Raw genomic sequence first — 12,310 nt, 5'->3', positions numbered from 1 at the left:
GACATAAAGCCCAGCCTTGGCTCTGCAGATAGGCCTGCACTGCGCACCTTGGCTTTTTATTACAAATAAACAACAATACGGTATCATAACTGTTATACTGCATTGTTTACATAGCATTTATATTGTCTTAGGTACTACAATATACTGTATTTGTCTTAGGTATTAAATAATGTTTTATTTAACTATATATTTTCTTAGGTATTAAATAATGCTATAGTTACATAGCTTGTCTTAGGTATTATAAGTAACGTAGAGATGACTTAAAGAATATGGAAGGATGTGCATAGGTTATATGTAAATACTACTGCATTTTATATAAGAGACTTGAGCATCCTTAGATTTTGGTATTCATGAAAGTCCTGGAGCCAATCCCCTGCGGAAACCAAGGGATGACTGTATAGTTCTTAATAAACTGAAGAATAACCTAATAACATTTTAAAAGTGTGTCAACTGGTTCTAAAACAGAATCACAGTGAGACCTACTAGGATAAATAAAGGTACACTAATTAAAGCTTAAAAATAATGCAAACAACTAACCATCATCATGGAAGTTGTGGGTGCCATAATTGTTTTAACATGTTTACTTAAGGTTTTAATTTTTAATGAGGTAAGAGGAGAAATAATTGTACTATTAGAATTAATGTAGTAGAAGATAAAGAGTCCCTTTGTTAGAGAGACAGAAGTGAGGATGGAGGAGCAAGAGAATGACAGCAATCATCTATTTAACTAAACGGTCAATGTATAATTATTAAATGATTGGCAAATCTACCCAATTGTTTAAAAAGAGAATATTTACTTTTGCTTTTCTGATATGAGAGCAGAATAAGCTTTTATAGAAAATCTAGGAAATAAGAAAAGTTCAAAGAAGAAAAACACACCATAATCCTATCTCCACAGAAAAACTATAATTTTTTCTTAGTCTTTTTCTCTATGCATCTATAGATTTAAAGAATTAGAATAATATTGTCATTATAATTTTATATGATCTTTTAAACTTGGCATTGCATTGTTTCCCAAATTTATGATATTTAAATATACAGTCAGGTGTGTCACCATTTGCTTAGCTATTATTTTACTGATGGGTGTTGAAGTTGTTTCTAATTTTTTGCTATTGGAATATTACTAAAATAAACACTCCAGTATACAAATATCTAAACATTAACTTCTTAAAAGTCCATCAAATTGGCCAATTTACACTTCTATCAGCAACCACCACCTTGAACAGTAGTGACTGTTATAATTAAAAAAAAAAATTTAGCTCAGTTAATAGACCAAAAGTGGAACTTTGTTGTTGATTTAATTTGCATTTCTTTGACTTTTTTTTTTTCTTGGATGGAGTTTTGCTCTTGTTGCCCAGGCTGGCATGCAGTGGTGCAATCTCGGCTCACTGCAACCTCCACCTCCTGGGTTCAAGCAATTCTCCTGCCTCAGTCTCCTGAGTAGCTGGGATTACAGGTGCCTGCCACCACACTTGGTTAATTTTTTGTATTTTTAGTAGAGACAGGGTTTCGCCATGTTGGCTAGGCTCGTCTCGAACTCCTGACCTCAGGTGATCCACTGGCCTGGGTCTCCCAAAGTGCTGGGATTACAGGCAGGAGCCACTGCGCCTGGCCTTCTTTGACTTTTGAAGAGACGGAATAATTTTTATTTTCAGGAATTGTATATTCATTAGCTACCTTTGGTCTTTTGTGAATTCAGAGTAGTGTTAAGTGTTATTCCAGTTCTAAAAACAACCCAAGAAGAATCAACTGAACAAAGAAGTAGGCATTTACAGGCTGTCAAAGTCATTTGTCCACAAATTAATTACACCTGAACTTTTTCTTTCTGCCTACTTTGTAATACTTAACAATTAGAAAAAGTTTAGGTATATAATCTTTATAATAAAGTCTGTCCTGACTTAGCAGAACAGATATAACATCTTGCCACAACATGAAATCACTATAGAATTTCATTTGTATAAAAATTCTTTTCTATATGTCCCCCATAAAAATTAAGCATAAAATACTTATATTGATGCTTATTTACAATTTAAACATTCCATATCATATATTTTAATGTTTGTTCATTATGAATGATGTACATGTCCCCGAAATTTTAAATTATTTCATCTTTTCTTACACTGTCATAGAGCCTTTCGTTCCAGAAATGAATGTAATATTTCATTCATTATACCTAAAATATCATTTGGAAATAATTCCTTTGAGCCTTGAATGGGCACTTTTTGTTTAAAAGGAAGCCTCTTATTAAAATGGGATGGTGTTTTGACAACTAGAAGTAGCAAAAAAAAAAAATGAAAAGAAAAAAATGTGATGGGGTAACTCTTCAGACATCGGTTAATACTACATAAACAACTAGTTGATTGCTGGACAAGAGCAAAATTCTGTGGATAAGAGTATTAAAATAGAAGATAGAAGATCACAAAAGATTACATGTGAAAAATGCAAAATGACTTAAGGCATAAATATTGGTAATTATTTAAGGGTGCTCCCGATGGTGCCCATTCTGAGCCCTGATGACATGTCTAACTAAAGAGATGTCCGCGCTATACCCCATGAACAAGAAGGAAGATTGGGCCATCTGTCACAGAGAAGTTTCTGAGGTTTTGTTTCGCTTTCTTGCCTTAGTAAGGACTTTGTCACCCAGGGCTTTTCTAAGACAGCGAAGCTCTTTAACTGACCTAAAAAATAACACTAGTCTCTCATCTGAGGAAAATCGAAATAACTGAATGTAGTCACAAAATTACCACCATTACAGGCCTGGCAGTCATTCTGAAATAACTCCTAATGATAGCTGAGAAAGTTCTGGTGACCCTTCCCCAGATGTGAAAGGTGTGAGAAAGCTTGAGAGCAGAAGCAGAACAGGGATCATCAGTCAACAGCTCCTAGAAGAGGTGCACACCAAGCAGGAGGAGCACTGGTTCCAAAGCAACATCAACCCAGCCCGTGAAGATCTGCAAGCGCGGGAAGGCTGCAAAACAAGTGGGGCCGGCAGGGGAATTCTCCAGAGAGCTACAGACTGGTTTCCAGCAAGCACACCTTTTTTATTATGGTTTCCCCCTACCAGCAGGAGCTGCTAAAGTGGTACTACACTGGACTGGGCAGTTTGTAAATGTACTTCCCTCCGACTATTGCAAGTGAGTACTCCCACTGAGATCAACAGGATGCAATCCTAAAACCTTCCTATCTATCGAAGGCTCAGAAGTCCTAATTTTGAAGTCTTCAAAGTCTAACTTTGTGGTATGATGGCACCAATGATTCTTCTCAACATACAAGTCTTTCCTCCCAACAAGAGATGGAATCTATCCTCTTTGCCTTGAATCTGGGCTGGCCTTGTGATTTTCTTTGACCAGAATGTGGCAGAACTAACACTGGGCCAGTTCTGGGCCTAGCTCTAAGAGGCCTGGTATCTTTTAGTCTCTCACTCTTAGAACCCACCTACCTGCTGCTGAAGAGAGGCTACATGGAGAGGCCCAGGGAAGAGAAGCAAGCACTCTACAGAGTGCAGCTACATGAGGCACTCTGACCACCACCACATGGAGCAGAAGAACTCCTCAGTCAAATCCCACAGAATTATGAGTAATAATAAATTACTGTTTTTTTGTTTTTTTTTTGTTTTTTTTTTTTTTTGAGACGGAGTCTCGCTCTGTAGCCCAGGCTGGAGTGCAGTGGCCGGATCTCAGCTCACTGCAAGCTCCGCCTCCCGGGTTCACGCCATTCTCCGGCCTCAGCCTCCCGAGTAGCTGGGACTACAGGCGCTGCCACCTCGCCCGGCTATTTTTTGTATTTCTTAGTAGAGACGGGGTTTCACCGTGTTAGCCAGGATGGTCTCGATCTCCTGACCTCGTGATCCGCCCATCTCGGCCTCCCAAAGTGCTGGGATTACAGGCTTGAGCCACCGCGCCCGGCCTGTTTTTTTTTAAAAAAAAAAAAAAACACTACAGGCCGGGCGCGGTGGCTCAAGCCTGTAATCCCAGCACTTTGGGAGGCCAAGGCGGGTGGATCACGAGGTCAGGAGATCGAGACTATCCTGGCTAACACGGTGAAACCCCGTCTCTACTAAAAATACAAAAAACTAGCCGGGCGTGGTGGCGGGCGCCTGTAGTCTCAGCTACTTGGGAGGCTGAGGCGGGAGAATGGCGTGAACCCGGGAGGCGGAGCTTGCAGTGAGCCGAGATCACGCCACTGCACTCCAGCCTGGGAGACACAGTGAGACTCCGTCTCAAAAAAAAAATAAATAAAAAATAAAAAATAAAAAATAAAAAAACACTACAATTTGAGATCAATTATTACATAGCAATAGATAACTGGAAAAACCTCTATCCTGCTATATACTGGCCATACTGTTATATCCATGGGCCCAGCCCATGGATATATAGAAAAGGGATTTGGAGACTTGCAGTGTAGAATCCCTGGATGGAAGTCAGTAGAATACAATGGCTTAAGAACATGAATTCTAAAGAGACAAGCCTCAGTTAGTATGCTGGATCTACCATTGATAAGCTGTGAACTTGGACAAATTCCTTAGCCTTCTTGTATGTATGATTCCAATGATATGACATTCCAACTATATAACATTTTTCTTCAAAACAGAATGAGATGGCAGAAACTTCATTCTTAAGTAGAACTAAGACAAGAAAGGAAAGAATCACTCAATTTCTCTAGCTATTCTGCCAGAAGCAGTCTATTTCTGATTTGGTCATTTTCAAAGAATATAATATAAAAATAGTACGGTTGTGTCTGAATTATCCATTATTGAAACTATATCATATTTAAAAAGATCTTAGAATTGGTTGGGAATAATCTAACTAGAAGTCACTATACTTTTGGAGTTACAGTAATACATCATTTTGGTTTCATACAACATAACACAAAACATTAAAGCAGATTTCTAAACTATTTTCCATGCATTTTGTAGAAGAAAGTTACATTGGTAAAAACTGGCAAAAAACAGAGGCAGCAGTTTTGCTAAACTCTGGGGCGCCAGTGTTTATGATATTCAAGGACAAAGGGCTTACTTGAAAAATAATTTACCTCTGTCTACAGCGGTGGTCTATAGATATAAAGTAAATAATAAATAAATAAATAAAATAAAATAATTTACCTCAGTCTGAAATAAAATCCTGTATACACACCATGTTAGGGGTAAAAGAGAATTACAAAAATAAAATCTCACCATCAAAATTGCATTAAAAATTAAAATTAAAATTTGTATTGACAAAAAAATATGCAATAGGTATGTATGTACATAGCACTTAAGTGTACAAAAAGGTAAGTAAGATAAGTTTGTATCTACAGGTCACTTATGAAGAATAAATGATTCAAACAAATACTACGTTTATGGCCAATTGGAGTCTGCTCTGCAATGGAAATGTTCCTTGTTAACAACAGCATGCTCACATCCTACTTTCAGTCTAAACTGTACCTCTGTCCTCGATGGAATGTCTTCCATTTCTGCAATTTCAGAGCTAAAGGTATATTCAGATTCGTTGCTGCTGTGGGTGGAGTCTGTCCTCTTGTGTCCAGGCTTAGGCACATGCTGCAAGGCAAATAACCCAGGTATAATTAACACAACATAATTAGTCTAGGCATAGTTAAGACGGCATCCACCTTGACTTGGTTCTTATCCCTACTGCCTGACTTGTATTGGTGCCCAAGTGATCTGTTCCATATTGTTTTGACCAAATAATTACAAAAAGGTCACCTCTTCAAAGAAAAAGGTACACTGGCATGACATGACAGGAACAGTTGCAAATCCAAATGCCCAAATAAAAATCACTTGTGATTATTAGTGGAGTACCCTTTGGGTGTTGAAAACTTTGAGCGGTCAGTCACACTGGGTGAAGCAGTGCTCAGTGAAGCACTGGGTAAAGCTTCCAAGCACTGACTTTAGTGCTGTAATCAAATAAAACTTATCAAAAACCTCATAAAATATATTGAAATGGCATGCACAGTCATTTTACTGCATGGTAATTAGGCAAAAATGGTTTAAAGGAAAGATAGGGGAGTTCACACAGGCAGCTCTAATTTCTGTCACTTTAATACGTGCAGTTAAATCTTTGGAGTGAGCAGTGGGCAGGATGGACAGTACAGGGGAGGTAAGAAAGCTGCTCTAGTAATCCTCCGAAGAGCCCTCGGTTATTACCTCAGGACATCCGGGTGGCATTTTTATGACATGTAATACCTAGGAAATAGTGTTCAGAAAGCTCATGGGGAATAGAAAAGTTTAGCAATGACACATCCTTCCCTCCTGTAGGAGAAGGGGTTAGAGAATAACCTGAGGGAAGAAGGAATTAAAAGGCTGGGCTCTTAGCATGTCCCCAGCAGGAGAGATGGAAAGATCCAGTGGCCTTAAGCTTTCAATGTTACAGTCCTGAGGGCTTCAGAAAGGCCTCCGAGAGCTTTCTCATCTGTCCAGTTTTCTTTGTACCTTTCCCCAGCTGCTGGAAAAGAGCTGGAAGCCACAAAGAGCTTCTTTGTCTCTTCCCTTCCTACACCCAGGCTTATGGAGAGAAGATTCATCCAGAGACTTAAAAGTCTCCCAGGCCGGCCCAACCTGTATTGCAAAGCGAAGGGAAGATCCAAGAACACCAGCACCTCTGAAACAATCCAGAAGCTGGGGTGCACACTAAAGGGGATAATCATCACAGATGAAGTCCAAGGCACTCAAATTCACTGTCTGTTTACAGACACAGGCACTCTTACTTAAAATTTCCAGCCCAAGACCACAGTTGTATGAATGGCATTTATTTAATAAACTGGTTGTATCACTAAGAAAAATAGGTAGTCCAGATAAACACCAGGACAAAGATTTTTAATAAGCTTATTAAAAATGAGAGAGATCCCTGTCTTCCCACATATATCTATCATTATACAAGGAATACCTTAAGGCATTAATAGAAGCAACACTGCTTGTTGCTATTTAATGTAACTTTTGGATACAGGGCAGTGGTTAAGTGCTCTGGGTCTGAAAGGAGACAGAGCTAGGCAGGAATACCAGCTCTTCCACTTACTTGTCCCTTACCCAACTTTTCTAGGCCTCAGTTTCATCATCAGGAAAAAAAGGGTAGTAATTTCTATCTCATAGGGTCTGTGTGAGGATTAAATAAGAATGTGCAGGTAAACAGTCTGGTGTGGCATAACAAGCATTCAATGAATGTTAACTGCTGCTGCCGTGATTGTTAGGGGACTGCAGTGATTCAACAACTTCCTTGTTGGTAACTTTTCAGTTCTCTGTTTTTAGGATTTTGCTCCCCCGTTTATATGTTTTTCAACTACAAGGATATATATTTGACTGGATCAATATGTTCTCCTTCAAGATCTGCACCTCCCTCCTCTTCTGCTCCTGATTTCTCCCATGATTCCTTCTTTTCCAGAACCTGTTTTATTCCCTTTGCCAAGACTAATGACCCCACGATTGACATGCTGGTTTCCCTCCACTCTCTGGAATTAATTTACCTTTAAATACTTCATACGCCTGTATTCCCATGCCTCATGATCTTTTCATCATTGGCTTGAAACTCCTTAGCCCTGGATTGGTCCTTCCTCATTGCCTCTGCCCCTGTATTGTCTGGACAACCCAATGTTCTTGGAGAAAAATGCTACAACACTTCTTATACCAGGGCCAACAACTCTAGAGGCTGGTAATAAGTGACACTATTAGCTTACTAGTGTTCTTTGGCCCATGTATCACATAGGTTATGGGAAGCGCTGGAGGCAGCTTATCAAGTCCCCTCCCTAGAGTTTCCTCCATTCATATGACAACTCTGTTTACCAACAAATGCTTCATTAGCTCTGGATAGAAGCAGTGAGAATGCCATTTCCAGAAGAGTGTCAGTCTAATATTAGTCAAGTACTCATCTGTTAGCTGTTCAGTTGTACCTAAACATTAAAATAAGATATTGTCGCTAATATTTTAATTGTCTTGGGTTATAAGATCAAGTTTTTTATTCTCTGCAATTCTGGGCAAATATTTTCTGCAAAACCTGTGATCTGGACTACATCTGGAGCTAGGAAATGAGATCTAGTGAAGAGATGAGTGGAAAGCAAGCGAGCTCTTATCTCCCTTCCTCTGCTTTCTCCTTTTCCCTTCCTCTGACCATTTTGTCTCCCAAGAGGAATGACAGTGAGTCACAGGCATACACAATGGAGAGGACACACGACTGAGAAAAAAGAAATTCAGCAACTAAAACTACCCCTAGAGCACTGCTGGGAACAGATGGAGAGCAGGCAGACTTGCTTAGAAGAAAGGAGGAGCTGTGTCAAGCTGCTGGAGGATGGCGTCACTGGAGGGCCCTTCTAGAAATGGCCACCTCCTTGACTAAAGAGACCCATGACCTCCTCACAGATGGATGTCTCTGGAATATGCTCAGAGAGGGATACATGTATGGTACCTGCTTCTCTCATTTTATTTTCTGAAATTCATATTGCATGCACTATTAAAGAATCCAAGAAATTCTGCAGAAAAGACATCTGTTTATCTCTGTTTAACCTGGTAGATTACATTTATTTTACCTCAGAATTTCTTCTCCAATGCCACTTATTAACATCCCAAATAACTAGGGGGTCTCAGAAACACCTACTTATAGGTTATAAAGTTTAGCTCTAACCATAACTGAAACAGAGATTAACCACAAATGTTGGCATGGTCATCTAATAAATACAGTGAACAAAAATATACCAAAGAATGGAACTGGGGAACATAAACACTGAAAAAGAAGAAAAGAATTCTAGAGAAAGCTAAGAATTACAGAATGTGAAGGAAGAAAGGTTTCAATGGGACCCAGGGGAGCATGGTGATCACGGAAGATGAAGCTGACCAAGGGTCTTTAGATTTGTCAATTATAAGAACAGTTATAATGGTGACTTGCATCTACTTCTAATTTCTCTGTCACACATAAATCAGAGTAGTGAGGGTTGAAATAATGGTCCAATGTGGGATTTATATTAGCTTTTTAGTCTCTTTTAGACAGGATTTTCTCATCTGCAAGGTGATGAGAGCCTATCTTTCGTATTACATAATCTCTTTTATTTTGACTTAAGTGTCATATTGTAATGAACTTTGTCAGTAGGTCCAGATAGAAGCAAATACTCTGCTCCACAGATACTGAATTATCTGGCTTTTTATGAGATATTTCAAAGTATTTCTGGTCATTTGTATAATTGTTACCTTTAAGGCTGGTACTCATAGGCAGCAAGAGAACTTGGGAACTCTTTGTTTTCTGATAGCAGGATATGTGGAATAGGGAGGATGTGCAGAATTATTACAAGTATGAAAGGTACATTGGTAAATGCAGAAGAGTCCTTGAAATAGATAATTCATTATAAATGGAGTCTGAATTTTCTTTTCATAGGAATATGTCTTCGAAATTATAATCAAAATCAGTCTACATGTAAATGTTTCATTAGGCCATTCAATATATGAAACAAAGTCCAACTGACTGGGCGCAGTGGCTCATGCCTGTAATCCCAGCATTTTGGGAGGTGGCCAAGGCGGGTGGATCACTAGGTCAGGAGATCGAGACAATCCTGGCCAACATGGTGAAACCCCGTCTCTACTAAAAATACAAAAAATTAGCCAGGCATGGCAGTGGGTGCCTGTAGTCCCAGCTAGCTACTCAGGAGGCTGAGGCAGGAGAATCAATTGAACCTGCGAGGCAGAGGTTGCAGTGAGCCGAGATTGCGCCACTGCACTCCACTTGATGACAGAGTGAGACTCCGTCTCAAAACAAAAACAAAAACAAAAATTCAACTGTACTGACTTTATACTATCATTTAGCCCAGTCTTTAAAGTGTTTGACTTTACTGAAGTACTTGTGCATAAAATTATATTATTTCTGAGATTTGCTTTAAAATAATCCAATCCATTGGATGGAGCGGGTTGGGGAGATGGAACGGGAGGTGAATATGTGTTGAACATTCTGGAATTGGGTGGTAGGCACACGGAAGATATGGAGGTTCATTCTACTATTCTATTTACTTTTGTATATGTTTAAAATTTTTCATTAAAAAAAGCAAAAGTGTTTGACTCACCACCATAAGGGTCATCTCTTCTTTGAGGTCATCATATCGTTCTTCTAGGCGACTGAACTCATTCAGAAGGTTCTGATACCTCAGTCTTTCATCATTAAGGTCGAGCTCGAGTTGTTTTGTTTCTTCTACTAACTTCTTCTCCATAGTTTCTGAAATTAAAAAAGGATATGCATACCAAAGATGGCCCCTTGAAAATGCAATTGTGTAAACATGTATACTGATTTCCAGTTTCTCTGCAGGGAATTTTACTTTTAGTATCACTGTGATCCATGAAGAGTGTCTTAGTAAAATTCAGGAAAAGAAAAAATGACCAAAAAATGAAATAATTTATTAATATTAACAATCATCTACTGAGTTACTGCCCATACTCTGGCCTTAGTCCCACTAATTGATACACTGGTTACAGCAGATCCTTGAAAAACTTCCACTAGTCACTGTCTAGTAACTAAACTATATGTATTTTTATTCCAGTGGTATTTTATTCATAAAATTCTTTTGCCCAAAGTAGTATACCCTCTTCAAAAGTCAGAGATATTTCTCAAGAGAATGGCAAATTTTCAATGGACCCAGCTGTCCTACTCTACAGAGTCTCTCTTCATTTACCATCTCATGGTTCTATCTTACATTTTCTATGACTTTAACCTCCCCTGCTGTCCTATTACTCTGCAGCTTCTAACCAGATAAAATGCTCAGGCCTGGCCAGCTGTGTTGTGTGTTTCTTGGTCATCCCCCATGCACTGCTGAGGAAACCTTGTCTTCTCCATTTACCTATCCCCTCCACCCTCTCTGTGGCTATGGTTTGTTTTTGGCTACGACATGATCTGGAAATTAGAGATTAGTCCTTGACTGCAGATGAAGTAAAGTAACAAAACCTCAAATCTCAGCTATATGTCTTAACTCAATCAGTCAACCAGTCACATTTATAATATTAAGCTTCCTACCACTTTGCTCCATTTTACCCATATATTTTGAGGTTAAATCTTAATCTGCCCTGCCTGCTTCTATAGCTTCACCACTGCTTTCTCTGTGAGCACCATGAGGCAAGGGCTACAAGTGTCTTGTCACAGCTGCTTTCCTGGTGCCCACCACAGTGCTTCCCTAGAGTAGGGCTTTAATAATTTGTACATGAATGAATGAATTTCTTCTCTCTAAAACATTCTACAAGTTGCCTTTTATTCTCACCAGTTTGCAGAAGCTGTTCTGAGGCTACCAAAAAATTTTCCTTTGGCAAACTCACTGACATTTCTTTGTTCTTACAGTTTACTTTCAAATAACATTTTATATTTTCCTAGAAGATTCTCATCATTCTGGATCCTTCTGTTACATGCTGCCTCCCAGCAGCCTTCTTTCCAGGGCTCTGTTTTCTCCTTCACCTCTTAATTTTATTTTCTGACTCCTTTTCTTTACCTCATCCCTTAGCATGGTCATTAATTCCAGGTTTTCTTCTCTTTCCTCTCTACTATCCCCTTCAACTAGGAGAGGTGAGGCAGTCTCTCTTACCACCACAGTTTTAATGGGTATCTTTAGGCTCCCTTCTTATTTTTTCTCTAATCTTTAATCTGGATTTGCTTTCTGAACACCTCCATGTTGAGGTCCTGACTGACATCTCAAACTTAACACTCCAACAACTGGCCTCATTAATTTGCCTCATAAATGTGTACTCTTTTCTCAATATCCCTATTACTAATAACATACCATTATTGTTTTGTTATCTCATTGTAAAATCTTAGAACATTTTTGCCTTTTTGGAATACCAATGTAATCAACGGAATGTATATGAAAATGTACTATTTTCATATAATAAATCCCCATTCCCAACCATCTTTTCTCTTCCATTTCCACCACTAATTACTGTATAGATCTGTATCTTCTTACCCCGTATTTATATATATGTGGATTCCTTATTAATTTATCACCTTTCTAACCTATCCCACAAACAGAAAACAGAATAAATGTCCATACCTGGTTAGTTCTCTATTTAAAAAATTAGTGTTTTTTTAGTTTAATAGCAAAAAGTGGTGCATCTTAGAACAACATCCATTGATTTAGTCAAAAAAAAAGACAACATACACACACACACACACACATAAATATACACATATTAGCTCAAAAATTCTTACTAAAACATTAGGAATCCTATAAGCCTTAACTAACGAATCGTACATGCAGAACAAATTTAATTTTTTAAAAAAATTACTTATGACACTGACTGAACCTGAGTTCACATTTGTACCTAGAGATACCAGATTTACAAGTTTATCAACCAACTAATTCAACCAAAA

General features: G+C 38.6%; 1 protein-coding gene across 5 annotated transcripts in view; it reads right to left on the bottom strand.

The window, feature by feature from the left end:
• The window catches only part of LOC105493105 (myosin VA), a 221,998-nt gene that overhangs the window by 48,911 nt on the left and 160,777 nt on the right, over positions 1-12,310 (bottom strand). For all 5 annotated transcript variants that reach the window (XM_071066834.1, XM_071066832.1, XM_071066835.1 and 2 more), the window contains exons 24-25: positions 10,029-10,177; positions 5,422-5,535 (exon numbers count right to left, since the gene is read on the bottom strand). In XM_071066834.1, the coding sequence (XP_070922935.1) occupies positions 5,422-5,535; positions 10,029-10,177 (263 nt within the window). The remainder of the gene's footprint in view (positions 1-5,421; positions 5,536-10,028; positions 10,178-12,310) is intronic.

The sequence above is a fragment of the Macaca nemestrina genome, chromosome 7 (genome assembly GCF_043159975.1).
Source record: "Macaca nemestrina isolate mMacNem1 chromosome 7, mMacNem.hap1, whole genome shotgun sequence".
Lineage (NCBI taxonomy): Eukaryota > Metazoa > Chordata > Mammalia > Primates > Cercopithecidae > Macaca > Macaca nemestrina.
The sequence above is the reverse complement of the archived record's forward strand: the minus strand, read 5'-3'. Positions and strand labels throughout refer to the sequence as shown.